General features: G+C 44.5%; 1 protein-coding gene across 1 annotated transcript; it reads left to right on the forward strand.

The window, feature by feature from the left end:
* ING3 (inhibitor of growth family member 3) lies at positions 1 to 9980 on the forward strand. Its single transcript, XM_032963179.2, has 12 exons — positions 1 to 273; positions 597 to 668; positions 1925 to 2025; positions 2423 to 2488; positions 2971 to 3067; positions 3265 to 3336; positions 3771 to 3890; positions 4626 to 4798; positions 5308 to 5501; positions 6532 to 6730; positions 6973 to 7011; positions 7643 to 9980. Exons 1-12 carry the CDS (start codon positions 246 to 248, stop codon positions 7757 to 7759), a joined length of 1278 nt encoding a protein of 425 aa, XP_032819070.1. The 5' UTR covers positions 1 to 245; the 3' UTR covers positions 7760 to 9980.
* Positions 9981 to 11990: the final 2010 nt, after the last annotated feature.

The following is an 11990-nucleotide window of genomic DNA, read 5'->3' on the forward strand; positions in this document are numbered from 1 at the left end:
CGCTGCCGTAAAGCCAGACGGAAGGGTTTTTCACTTCCGGGCAAAAGTCGCCGCAAGGAAGGAGGCTGAGTGGAGGCTGCGCGCTACCGCCGAAGTCGCCGTCGCCTTCCTCACCTCCTCCTCACCTCCTCCTCACCTCCTCCTCACCTCCTCCTCACCCTCCTCCTCACCCTCTTCCTCACCCTCCCCACCTTCTACACCCCTCCTTCGAAGTTCTCCGCTCATCGTGCCGACTGGGCGCCAAGATGCTGTACCTAGAGGACTACCTCGAGAGTGAGTATCGATCACCACCACCCGTGGCGTAATGTTATCTCCCTCGCCTGATATGCAGGAGATCGTGGGTTCGATCCCGACCCCCTGATGCCTGTGCATTTGGAGTTTGCGTGTCTCTCTTACCGTGGATTTTTCTCCACAGTTATGTCCACACTATAAGCCGCCTCGTTGAGCCGTCGTTTGTGATAAACCAGATCGCGTTTGAAATGAGCTACTTAGCTCCGTGGTGTCTTACCTGGTAAACATGAAAACAAGAGTTGAGTTTAAAGTGGGGTGGTGGTGGTGGAGGAGGACTGAGCACGCGTGCGGCCTCTGCCTTGCAGTGATTGAGCAGCTTCCCATGGATCTGAGAGACAGATTCACGGAGATGCGGGAGATGGATCTACAGGTGCAGAGTGAGTACCCATTATGTGATCGTTTGCGTTGCAATCACAAATTTGGTGGTGATGCATTTGCATTAGGAGGACCTTTAGGTGCAGAGTTAGTGCAGGCTGTACATTTTATAGTGTAAAAAGATACTTTATGTTCGCATTAAAATCGTACAAGTATATAACCATAAAAATAGACTTTGCAGATTATTACACACATACACGTATATTGCAATAAAAAAATGCACTAATATTAGATGATATAAATTATAATAGCAGTAGACACACGTCTCTCTGGTCTTGTGTGAATGTAATGCTGTGTGACAGAATTGTGTTATTCGAACAGTACACTGAAACGAGACAGATTCACTGAGATGCGGGAAATAGACTTACAGATGATACAGATAAATTGTCTCCTCACCTTGCATTAATTGCACTTGTACTAGAGGTCATTACATTCAAACAGGAGACGAGTGAGATGGACCTGTGGGTGCAGAGGGACCCTTAACATTCATTGCACTCACAAGCCTGTATTAGAGATGGCTAAAATAGACCTGCAGGTTAAGAGTTATGCATCTGCACGAGTATTAATTAGGATAACATGCATTCAAGATAAAGGTGAATTTAAATGAGATGGGCACAGGAGATAAATGAGCTTAACTTGCTGGTGCAGAGCGATTGTCTTACCTAGGCATCTATGATGTTGACACAGGCAATGCGAGAGATGGATTTGTGCAGTGTGTGTCACCACTCGCGGTCATTACACTTCCACGTGTTGGAGCAAAATAGCAACTTTAATATGATGGATTCGTAGTTGCTTCATGAGTCCTGCTTCCCCCAATAATCACTTCTTTCATACTGGAGTAGACGGACCTTTAGGGTTTGTGCAGTGCGAAGATTGTTCTGCAAGTGATGTGAATCATTCCCTTGGCATTAGTTACACATTTATTGACTAGACTACGGGGACCAGATTACAGAGATGGCAGTGTTGGTATACTGCCATCTCTGCGATCACAGCTAAGCAGCACTTCCTTGTGAATAATTAAATATACAGCAATTAAGCAAACTACACTTGTCTCGAGAGTATTTTACTTTTCGAGTATTTTACTTGCATAGGTGACTGTCTAAACTCTGCAGAGGCTTCTTAAAATTAACTGGAGGTGATATGCTTTGTGCCTGATGCTGTTACCACCGTTGGGATAATTGAAAGCAAAAACATTAACGTTTTGAAAAAGGAACAGCTGAAATGCATCTTAATTATTATTATAAATACTCTCGAGCAGATGCCATGGATGAGTTGGAGCAGCGGGTGAAAGATTTTTTTGCGAATGCCAAGAAGAACAAACCAGAGTGGCGCGAGGAGCAGATGGAGGCCATCAAAAAGGTACGCGCAAGGAGAGTCGTGGGCAGAGACTGGGGGTGACACCGCTGTGCTTACACATGCCTCACAGTGGCGATCCTCGATCACAGTACCTGTAGTTCGTCGCTTTCGAGGTTGGGTTGTGGGGATCATACAGATCGTGTGAAACTGCAAACCTGCAGGAGTACGAGGTTGCCAGTAGATGGCAGTACAGAAAGTATATTTTTTACCCGATATTTATCTCCATATATGCCTCGTGTATTTTCCCAACCGCTTGTCTAAAGTCCTTAAAGCTGCATCCATATCGCAATGTTCTGGTGCTTTGTCAATGTTGAAATGAATGTCATTTGCAATTGCTTAAGTATGTGCCCAGGTTTGTGTGAGTGAAACCCCTTTGAAGCATCATTGTTTCTCCTTTCAGGATTATTACAAAGCTCTGGAAGATGCAGATGAGAAGGTGCAGTTATCCAATCAAATCTACGACTTGGTAAGTCCGCTTCAGATGTCATGCCCTGAGGTTCCCTTTATGGCAGGGCAGTAACCTAAGGATGATGGGTTGTACCCAGCCCGTGAATGTTTCATACAACCTGCAGCACACTTGGAAAAAAAACAAACCCGCTAACAATATTTATTCATCACTGCAAGCGACTTAGCTGCACTCATTGGGTACTGGAGGCGAATATTTTCTACTGAGCAATACTGTATTTCTGATTTCAGCATACCCAGAGACTTTTGTCACTGTGACTCAGATGTATATTTACGTGTGGTGTGCCAAAGATGTTTGAAAGTTTAATTGACCCTCATCGAGAACATTTTTTCCTACCCCTGCTTTAAGGCAACAGTGAGTTATGCTGAACTTCTTTCGCACCGTACGTAGCCAACTGTGCTAATCGTAGGTGCTAATCTGTTGTTTTCCATGGCCTTGCGCTGCTAAACGAGACCGCGCGTGGTGTTCTTGCCGTGCCCCAGGTGGACCGGCACCTCCGGAAGCTCGACCAGGAGCTCGCCAAGTTCAAGATGGAGCTGGAGGCCGACAATGCTGGCATCACCGAGATCCTGGAGCGACGTACGTGGCTCTGCACACCTGTGCCCTCGTCCTGACAAATAAGAAACATTAACAACTAGTTTATATATATATTTGTACTGGACATCTGCGAAAAGAGCTTCACATCTCATCGGATTCCTCCTTCAGTCGAAATAAAGATTCTGATAAGTGATTTCTCTTTGTGATGTGTTCTGATTGATTTCTCTGCGCCTCCACAGGGTCCCTTGAACTGGACACCCCTGCACAGACTCTCAATAACCACCACGTTCACAGCCACACGCGCACTGAGAGTAAGTGTCGGCCTCCATGAACACGCGCTCACGACTCTTGTGCTCCTGCTACCGCGAGACTCCAACCCCTCCCGTGTTTGATACGCATGTCACGGACTTTGTTGATTAATCTCGATTCTTGTGCTGTCAATGCACTCGGGAAATAGCTCGTGTAAAAATGGCTTATTTATAACGAAGGAAATCCGATGCAAATGTTACCTGTAGGTAAATTATCAAATGAAACAAAACAAACAAGACACTAAATTTTGATTTGAAGCTTTCGTGACTGCAGGGATTCATATTCTTGGTTCTTTCGGTAAAGTCACGTAACTTTACCGAAAGAACCAAGAATATAAACAAGACACTATCCACATGACAGAGTGTATATTTGAAACGTATTAAGGCAGAGATATGTTACATAAGCCATGCTTATGTGTGCTTTTACCAACTTGCAGAGCGCAAAAACACCGCTAGCCCGTCACCCTACCTCATTGCCGAACACCAGGACAAGAAGTTTAAGTCAGAGGCTCTGCTGTCAACCCTCACAGCTGACAGCAGCAAGGAGAATACTTCAGGTACGTGCGGAACATCGTGAGTATCTGGATTCTGGTCCCCTCTGTGGTTTATTTTAAATAAATATACATGGTGATCCATGTATAGTTACATCACTAAAATAATGAGACATTGAGAAGACTACATCTTCTTTCAAAGCCTCTACATGTCCCCCACCAATCCCAATATACTTATGAAATCATTTAACACTCTCCTCTAAGACGTGGAGCCATCGCTTTCACAATATCCAGTCGCCTATTGAAAGGAACATGGTCATTATAACATAGTCATTTTAAATCAGTGGGGTATCTGGGAATGGATCAACTTGTGTGGTTGTTTTATGTCGATGACTCAAAAAACTCAACTATTCACACTAGTTCCCTGTTGGGTGGCCAACCATTGTTGTTTTCATATAATCCAGTACTACTGATTGGGCTGGGATTAAATTCCGAACCAATCGTCATTGAGCAAGTCTTTATGCCATCAGTTATCTTTAATAAGTGGGTTTTAATTGGAGAGGGATTGAACCCATTGGAGGTTGTTTTGGGGTAGTGGGATAGTTGAGAAGGAGTGATTTTGCTGCAATGTTTATGCATGGTGGTCACCCATCTAAGCATTACCCAGGATCAGCCCTGATGCAATCGTGGGCATTCTGGGTGATTTGCTCATAGGCATGCCTAGTTAAGTGGGACTCGGTCTGTTGAAATCAAAACCCCAATGTGTATGTTAAATATAGAACGTGTTTTTTTTTCGCGCAGGCTACCGCAACAGCACCAGTGGCACTGCCGCTGCAACAGGCGGTAACGCCGCCGCCTACCAGCTGACCACGTCACAGCCGCTGCCCTCCTACAGCCTGACAGCCATACCAGGCGGCATGGGGGCCGGAGCCATCACGCTAGCTGCTGCCCATGCCGTGCAGGCCACAGCTCAGGTACAAAAATGCCCCCCCCTCCCATCCCCTTCCCCACAGTCGCTGATGTCACTCTCACTAGGCCAACACCTGTTCTTCATTGTCACTGTTGCTGTCATCTTGCCAACCGATTGTGGTGTCTGTACGAAATGTAATGTAAAAAGACTTGTTGTGAGCCATGTTTGATATTGCCAAAATTGCAAAAGGCAATGAGGATTCAGTCGGTATGCTATTTCATGGCTGGCTACCTTGCATCCCAGCGGGTTTGGAGGTTGAATGCAAATGTGTTTGATCTATGATTCATCACCTCCAAAATGCGAGACACAGATGATAACAGTGATTGTGGTGGTGCTAATGACGGTAACTATAATGTTTGTGATAATGATAATGCAGTATTGCGGATGCTGGTGATGCTAAGGATGGTAATGATGATAACAATGCAGATAATTATGATGGTAAGGATGATTGCTGTGATCATGGTGGTGACGGCGATGATTACGCTTGTGTTTCTGCGCTTGCGTCGCGCTCAGATGAAAGAGGGCCGCCGCACGTCGAGCCTCAAAGCGACATACGAAGCACTGAAGAACAGCGACTTCTCGTTGGTGGAGCGAGACTTTCCGCTGCCGCGCGAGGGGCCCGGCCTGGTGCCCGCGCTCGCACAGGCGTCCGCCGCTGCCTCCTCCGCCTCTTCTACGTCTGACTCGCGCAGCGGCCGCAAGAGCAAGTGCGTCGGGCTGTGGTCGGCAAAGCGGACCGCGATTGTGTCACCTGTGTTTTGCGAACTGACAGACCGGAGCCACTTCAGTAGGCCTGTCTTAACTGACACCTGCAAAGTGCTTGCCACAAGTGAACCACAATACCTCGCTGATCTTGTCAAGGAGCGTAAGCCGTCACGCGAACTCCGGTCGCCCTCGCAGCAGCAGCTTTTGGCGAGCCATCGAGCAAAGATGGTCACTGCATCACGCGCTTTCAGATGCGCTTCTGTCGCCGTCTGAAATGCTCTTCCTTCCAATATTAGGAAACTATGCACTTTAAAATCTATATTGAAAAGCCATTTCTTTAGAACTGCTTTTTGTGTTTAGTTTGTTGTCCTTCCCCCGCACCTCCGATTAGTACGGTTGGCTACGTACGGTGCGAAAGAAGTTCAACATACATAATATGATGCTCTGCTGAATTAAGGTCTTTCATTGTCTCATACCTAATGGAATGAATCCAATCCATTCCTGTTGAGGTTAGTGATTCCAAATCTAGGTCTGTGGTCACCGCAACTCATTTGCTCTTCTGAGTCGATGAACTATGTAACACTTTGTGGAAATCATTTCCATCATGGGACCTCCTTTGCCTGTACCAAAATATGAGAATAGGTTTTCCCCTTTTTTCTGGCAACAAAACAGGTGTTAAGATGTTAAAACACCAAGCTGAAACCTTTTACAAGGAATCATGTCTGAATAAACCACAATACTTGTTTTCAGAATGCAAATAAAAAAACATATTCTGATAATAATTGCTTTGTTTTTTAAACTGATCGGTCCACACCAGAGACAGCTTTCTTTCAAGCCTAGTTTCAAACAGTGTTAGACCAGAGGACGCCAAAAGGACGAAAGGGAAGCAGTGCAGCAAAAATCCATTGTTATGCACAGTCACCGAGGGAGACAATTAGCACCCGACACGATTCTCCTTTCACGCTGGCCTTTTTGGTGTCGCACGTGGAAGTTGATGGTGAAGGAGCTTCACGCCTGTGTTGCTGTGCGCAGGGGCAATAAGGCCGCGGCCGCGGCAGCTGCGGCGGCGGCGGCGGCAGCTGCGGCGGCGGCGGCAGCAGCAGCACAGCAGCCGTCAGCGCTGGCACAAGAGCTGGCGCAGCCCGACATGGTCATTGCGGACGCAGAACTCAGCGACCAGGTGGATTGGACGTATGACCCCAACGAGCCGCGGTACTGCATCTGCAACCAGGTGTGTCCGCTCACTCAACCCACCACACACAGTCCCACGACACAGACAAAGATCCACCGTATAGCCTTAATAGACTGTTGGGGCAAGTGCTGTTAGCGAGCACCTTTGAAGGCCGGTGTGGCGCAACGAGGGGGTGGGTGACCAGCACCACGCCCGGCTGCCTTTGTCTCCCTAATATCGATGTCAACTCTTGTAATCAGTAGGATTGTCCTTTTTGTAAAGTCTTGTGTTTATGTTTCTAGGTTTCTTATGGAGAAATGGTTGGCTGTGACAATCAAGACGTAAGTACCTCAAGCAACATTTTTTTTCATGTAGTGTTAGTGCACAACATATACTTAATTGCGTGCTGTACGATTTATAAAGAATGATATGTCTAGTAGTGTCGACATTTATTTTGAATTTGTCGTATGTTGCTCATTAGACAGTGGAACCTGTTTCTTGCTGACCCGCCGATACTGGACATCTGTGAAAAAGAGCTTCATAGCTCATCAAATTCTTCCAGTCTAAATAAAGATTCTGATTGTGGTCATATATGAACAATTTGCACCCAAAAAAGTAAAAACGATCACTGTCATGGGTGTGCAAACCGTACATTTTTGGGAAGTGGTGAAGCCTCATTTTCTCCTTTTTAAGCCTCTAAAATGTTGAGCAACTATTCTTCTCTGAGAATCATGATTGTCATTCATACTTTCTGACAAAGGACCGAATAAGGGAAACAAATGTCTTGTGTGCATGTCTTTTTTGTAAAGTCAGTGAGTGTCACCTTTTTTTTAAGTTCATCGTACCTATTGTAAGATAAATTATTGGGATAGCATGAACGGTATTCATAAGCTGCTGTTGCCCTGATGTTATCTGTATGTCCCACTCCCTTGCACTGCCTGACCCCAACTGTGTTCTCTGTTCTCTCTGCAGTGCCCCATTGAGTGGTTCCACTACGGCTGTGTGGGGCTGAAGGAAGCCCCCAAGGGAAAGTGGTACTGCCCCCAATGCACTGTGGCCATGAAGAGACGGGGCAGCAGGCACAAGTAACTTGCCGCCGTTACTCTGCTTCATCAACGCACTCCCGTACGACTCTGCCAAACCTTCCTTTCGATGGACAGCGTTGTCATGGTCGTTATTGTTATCATAGTGATCCGTCATCAATCACAACGTCAACAGCAGCGGCTGCTGCCATTCGTCAGGCTACTGCCGGATGAAGTCTTCCCCCCACGTTGGTGCCATTGCCTCTGGTCCTGTGCGACCGAGGTTTTTTTCAACGCCTCGCTCTCTGGGACTGCGCGCTCCTCCCGCACTCCTCCTAGCCCCCACTCCATTATGCGGTTCTGTCACCGTCGGTTTGTCACGCCCGCTCGCTCGCTCGCTCGCTCGCGTCGCACTAATATCAAGGGCTGCAGGTGGCGCGCAACCGTGAGCGTGCACGCACGGAGCCTTCCATTTTGGCAGCGGTGGGGAGGATTAGTAATAGTACAAGAACCCTTGCCATACACGTATATAAAACAAACTATTGTGTGTAAGGTATAAAATGTATACTGCTGTGTACCTATATTCTTAACATGTCCACTCAATTGAATTTACTTCATTTAACGCCTGCAACGTAAAAATATTGGAAAAACTAATACGGCAAATAACAACTGATTGGCTGTAGGATTATAGTAATTTTGCCTTTCAGTGCCCATATGATGGGCATATTAAGTGTCATACAGATTGTACTTTGATCAAATGGTCAGCCGAAGTGTGAATTAATGTCGCTAGATACTTAATGTTGTTATAGACATACATATTAAAAAGCTTAAACACAGCAGTAAACTGAGCCCTCTGGACAAAAACCCAACCGGCACCTTGTCCCTCTTGCATTTGTGATGATATTTGAATGTAAAATATTCTCTTGTGCTGTATATACTTGTATCCTGCAATTGGTAAGATTTCATTGTGCGAGGTATACTTGTTGCATGATACACCTTTTTGTGGTTTTGCGTTCCACCCACATAGGGCATTATTTGATTGACTCTAAATAATGTGTTTTTGTCTTACCAAAAGCAGAGGGCTAATATAAGGTCTTTCATTAAGGGACATGGCTGTAATTGGCATAGAGATTTAGAACAAGGTATGTGGGTGTCATTACATATACTGATAAAGCAACTTTACGTTGTACGTGGTCATTGGAATTTAAGGTGGGTGAACACATTTATGGTTCTGACTCGGCCGTCCATCTGTGATATAATCAATGTCTCCTTCCATAAATCCTACTTGTATTTGTCAGATTTCATTAGCTCCAGACTAAACTGTGGAACAAACTTGTACAGAGTTTTTTTTTTTACCTTTGACACAGATACATTGGTAAGTAATAGGGACTTAAGCTGCAAGCAGATTGTGAACAATTGGAGATGTCTGGAACCTCTGAGGCTGTTGCCGTTTTCGATAAAGTCTTCGGTTCTCAGGAGGAGCTTACAAACTTGCACAGGAGACTGTGACGACTACCCTTGAGAATGCTGAATACATGGTGTTGCCGCATTAGATTAAGGAATGCTTCCGCCTCTGTCCACCCAGCAGTATGAACAACACCAGTTCATTGGAAAATCTAAGGTGTTACTCTTCCAAGACCTTTGGTCAGCGTGGAAAATAATTTACCCACTAGAGGACGGGCTCTTTCTAGAGCTCCTTCTCTTAACTGGAGGCTCTTCCGCCCAGCAGTGGCGTGAGCCAGCAATTTCAGCGCTGCACCTTTGCCGCCTTTTGAACAGACTGATTATACCAGTTTTAGTAAAAATTTTGGAAAACAAAATTGACAACTCGATAACAACATATTGCTCTCAGAATTCTGACATTCATTTTAAAAGACTTTCTATAAATCCCATAGTAAAGGTTTAGTGTGTTTATTTTGGTTTATAAACCAGCTGTTATAAAGTGTAGCAATATTTATAGCTTCAATTGCAAAAATTGGTCCGTTTATCGCTCATGGTGCATGCATTTAAAGTTATGGGAAACTTGAGTGTAATATACTTTTACATTTGTGGTTAATGAGAATTGTATTAAAAGTGTTTTTATACATGACCATTGTATTGTACTATATATATTTTGCTCTTTTTACAATATTCTTCACGCTAATGTAAATTTTTAATTTTTGGCATGGTAACATTGTGAAAACTGTCTAGTATTATTTCTAATTGTTTGATAATTTGGGTAACAGTTTTGTTTTCTTGGTGTAGTGCAATCGCCTATGCTTGGTTGAATAAAACGACGTTTTACCCAACTGGTATGCTTCCATCAATTACGTTTACCATATTTACTGAAAGAAAATCATTCGCTGGAGTATCATGGCTTTTTGCTTCAGTACAGTATTACTGCTTTGAGCTTTTTGCTATTTCCTGATTATTGCACTCTTGCATGTGCTCCTGTTCTAGCATACATTGGGCTAACCCTAGGTTTTCTCGGCAAGAAATGCATACACTAGATGCGGCGACAGCCGACACCTACTGGTGCATTTAGCATTGCTCCAACGTGGCTCCAGGTCAGGTAGTTAGGGGGATCTACCTCGGGTTTTCCAGGAGAACAGATCTGGCAAAGTCACTGGGCAAATTCTTTGGCTCTTTCGGTAAAGTCACGTAGATATAAAAATAAAGTGAAAAAAACGAAAATAACACTAATGTAGAATGTCGCCTGGTTCTTAATCGGAGTGAGTACTGGCAGTTTATAATGTAGACTAGCCTGGTTATTAAGTTTGGTGAGTGTACTGGCAGTCTCTAATGTAGACTGTAGCAATGGTTATTAACCTCGGTGATCGTACTGGCAGTCTATAATGTAGACTGTAGCCTGGGCATTTTCACACAACACATGTTATGTCAATGTAAGCGTATGGAAATGGTTTGTCTTAACTGCCACATGAAAAGTCTTCGTCGACATAACGTGTCGACTGGAGTTCACCACTCGGGAGAGGTGGAAACAGGTAAAACGGTCAATGTCAGCATAGGGACTCGTGAAGAGACTTGTATGGGCACCGGGTTGCCCTTCGGGTGTCTCCCATCTCTTCGTGGTCCACCACCTCGGTCTTCAATGTGATTAGATCGCACGCCTTGCTGTGCTGGTCTCTCTGCATTACAGCTGTCAGTAACCTCACACACGTGTAATGTTGCGCGTTTATGATGCAGCCACGTGGCTAAAGGTCAACTCCAGCCCATCATCCCTCCGGGATCTATGATATGAACGGCACTGTGTGGAAATAGGACAATAGTTGTCCTATACCATGGGATATTTTTTCCAGTTTCAAAATAAGAATAGGTTTTACCCTTTCTGCCAATACAACAGATGTTAAGATATTCAAACACAAAATAGATACCTTTTGTGTTTCTCTTTTATAAAGAGCTTATACATCGCTCAGTGGGCCTTACCTGGTAAAATACAAAGTCTCGTATAGTTTATATATCCATACCTGTGAACCACCTACTTATTTCACACCAATTCAGACTTTATTGGTCACCCTGTGCCCTTATAAATATCAACGTTCATCCTACAAAGTCCCATCACAAGGGAAAAACACTAAAAAAATAACAAACTTTTTTTGCCAGCTTCCATGTCCAAGGATACGGGTAAACCGTATGGGTTGACATAATATCTGTCCGTCCACAATAATATCTATTGACACAATCCATGGGGCCCCACGCTTCTTGTCGTACGGCTGCTGATGTGGATGCAGAGCATCAACTACAACCTCACATTCAGGTGGTCGAGCACAGATAAACACAGCGTCAGGAGCAGCAGCGGAGTTCGCGTATCGCCGCTGCGATGGTCTAAGTTTGGTCGTACATGTTATGTTTATCGTTTATTGTTAAATTTGAATCACAGTTCCGATGATTACTATTGTTACATTGTTTTTGTAGCTTTATTTAGGTGATTTCGAAAACATATGGTTAATCTAAATTGTTTTATGGTTGTTATTGTTTGACTTGCATCACACTGGGATTATTTGCACAGCGTTGTAATACGGGTTTTTTTTTGAAAGATTTGCTGGTTTATCCCAGGATGTTTAGTTTGTTGCGGTTGCACCCGACTTAAGAGCCACGTGGCTCACATATATAAAAGGCAAAGTTGTGAATATGTATTCTTGGTTCTTTCGGTAAAGTCACGTAGAAGGGAAACAATACAATAATAAATCTGTGACTTTAGCGAAAGAACCAAGAATATAAATCCCTGCAGTCACGAAAGCTTTAAATCAAAATTGTGAATGTGTCTGTTCAAAATGTTTAGCGTACTTCCCGACATGCAA

Source organism: Petromyzon marinus, chromosome 30, assembly GCF_048934315.1.
Source record: "Petromyzon marinus isolate PM22_M1 ecotype Great Lakes invasive population chromosome 30, UKy_Petmar_22M1.pri1.0, whole genome shotgun sequence".
NCBI lineage: Eukaryota > Metazoa > Chordata > Hyperoartia > Petromyzontiformes > Petromyzontidae > Petromyzon > Petromyzon marinus.

Bases quoted from the DNA above. Each gene is read 5' to 3' on its own strand.
- ING3 (XM_032963179.2), top strand. From the start codon at position 246: ATGCTGTACCTAGAGGACTACCTCGAGA. The intron at 274-596 runs GTGAGTATCGAT...TCTGCCTTGCAG, and splicing joins CCTAGAGGACTACCTCGAGA to TGATTGAGCAGCTTCCCATG. The intron at 2,026-2,422 runs GTACGCGCAAGG...TTCTCCTTTCAG, and splicing joins AGATGGAGGCCATCAAAAAG to GATTATTACAAAGCTCTGGA.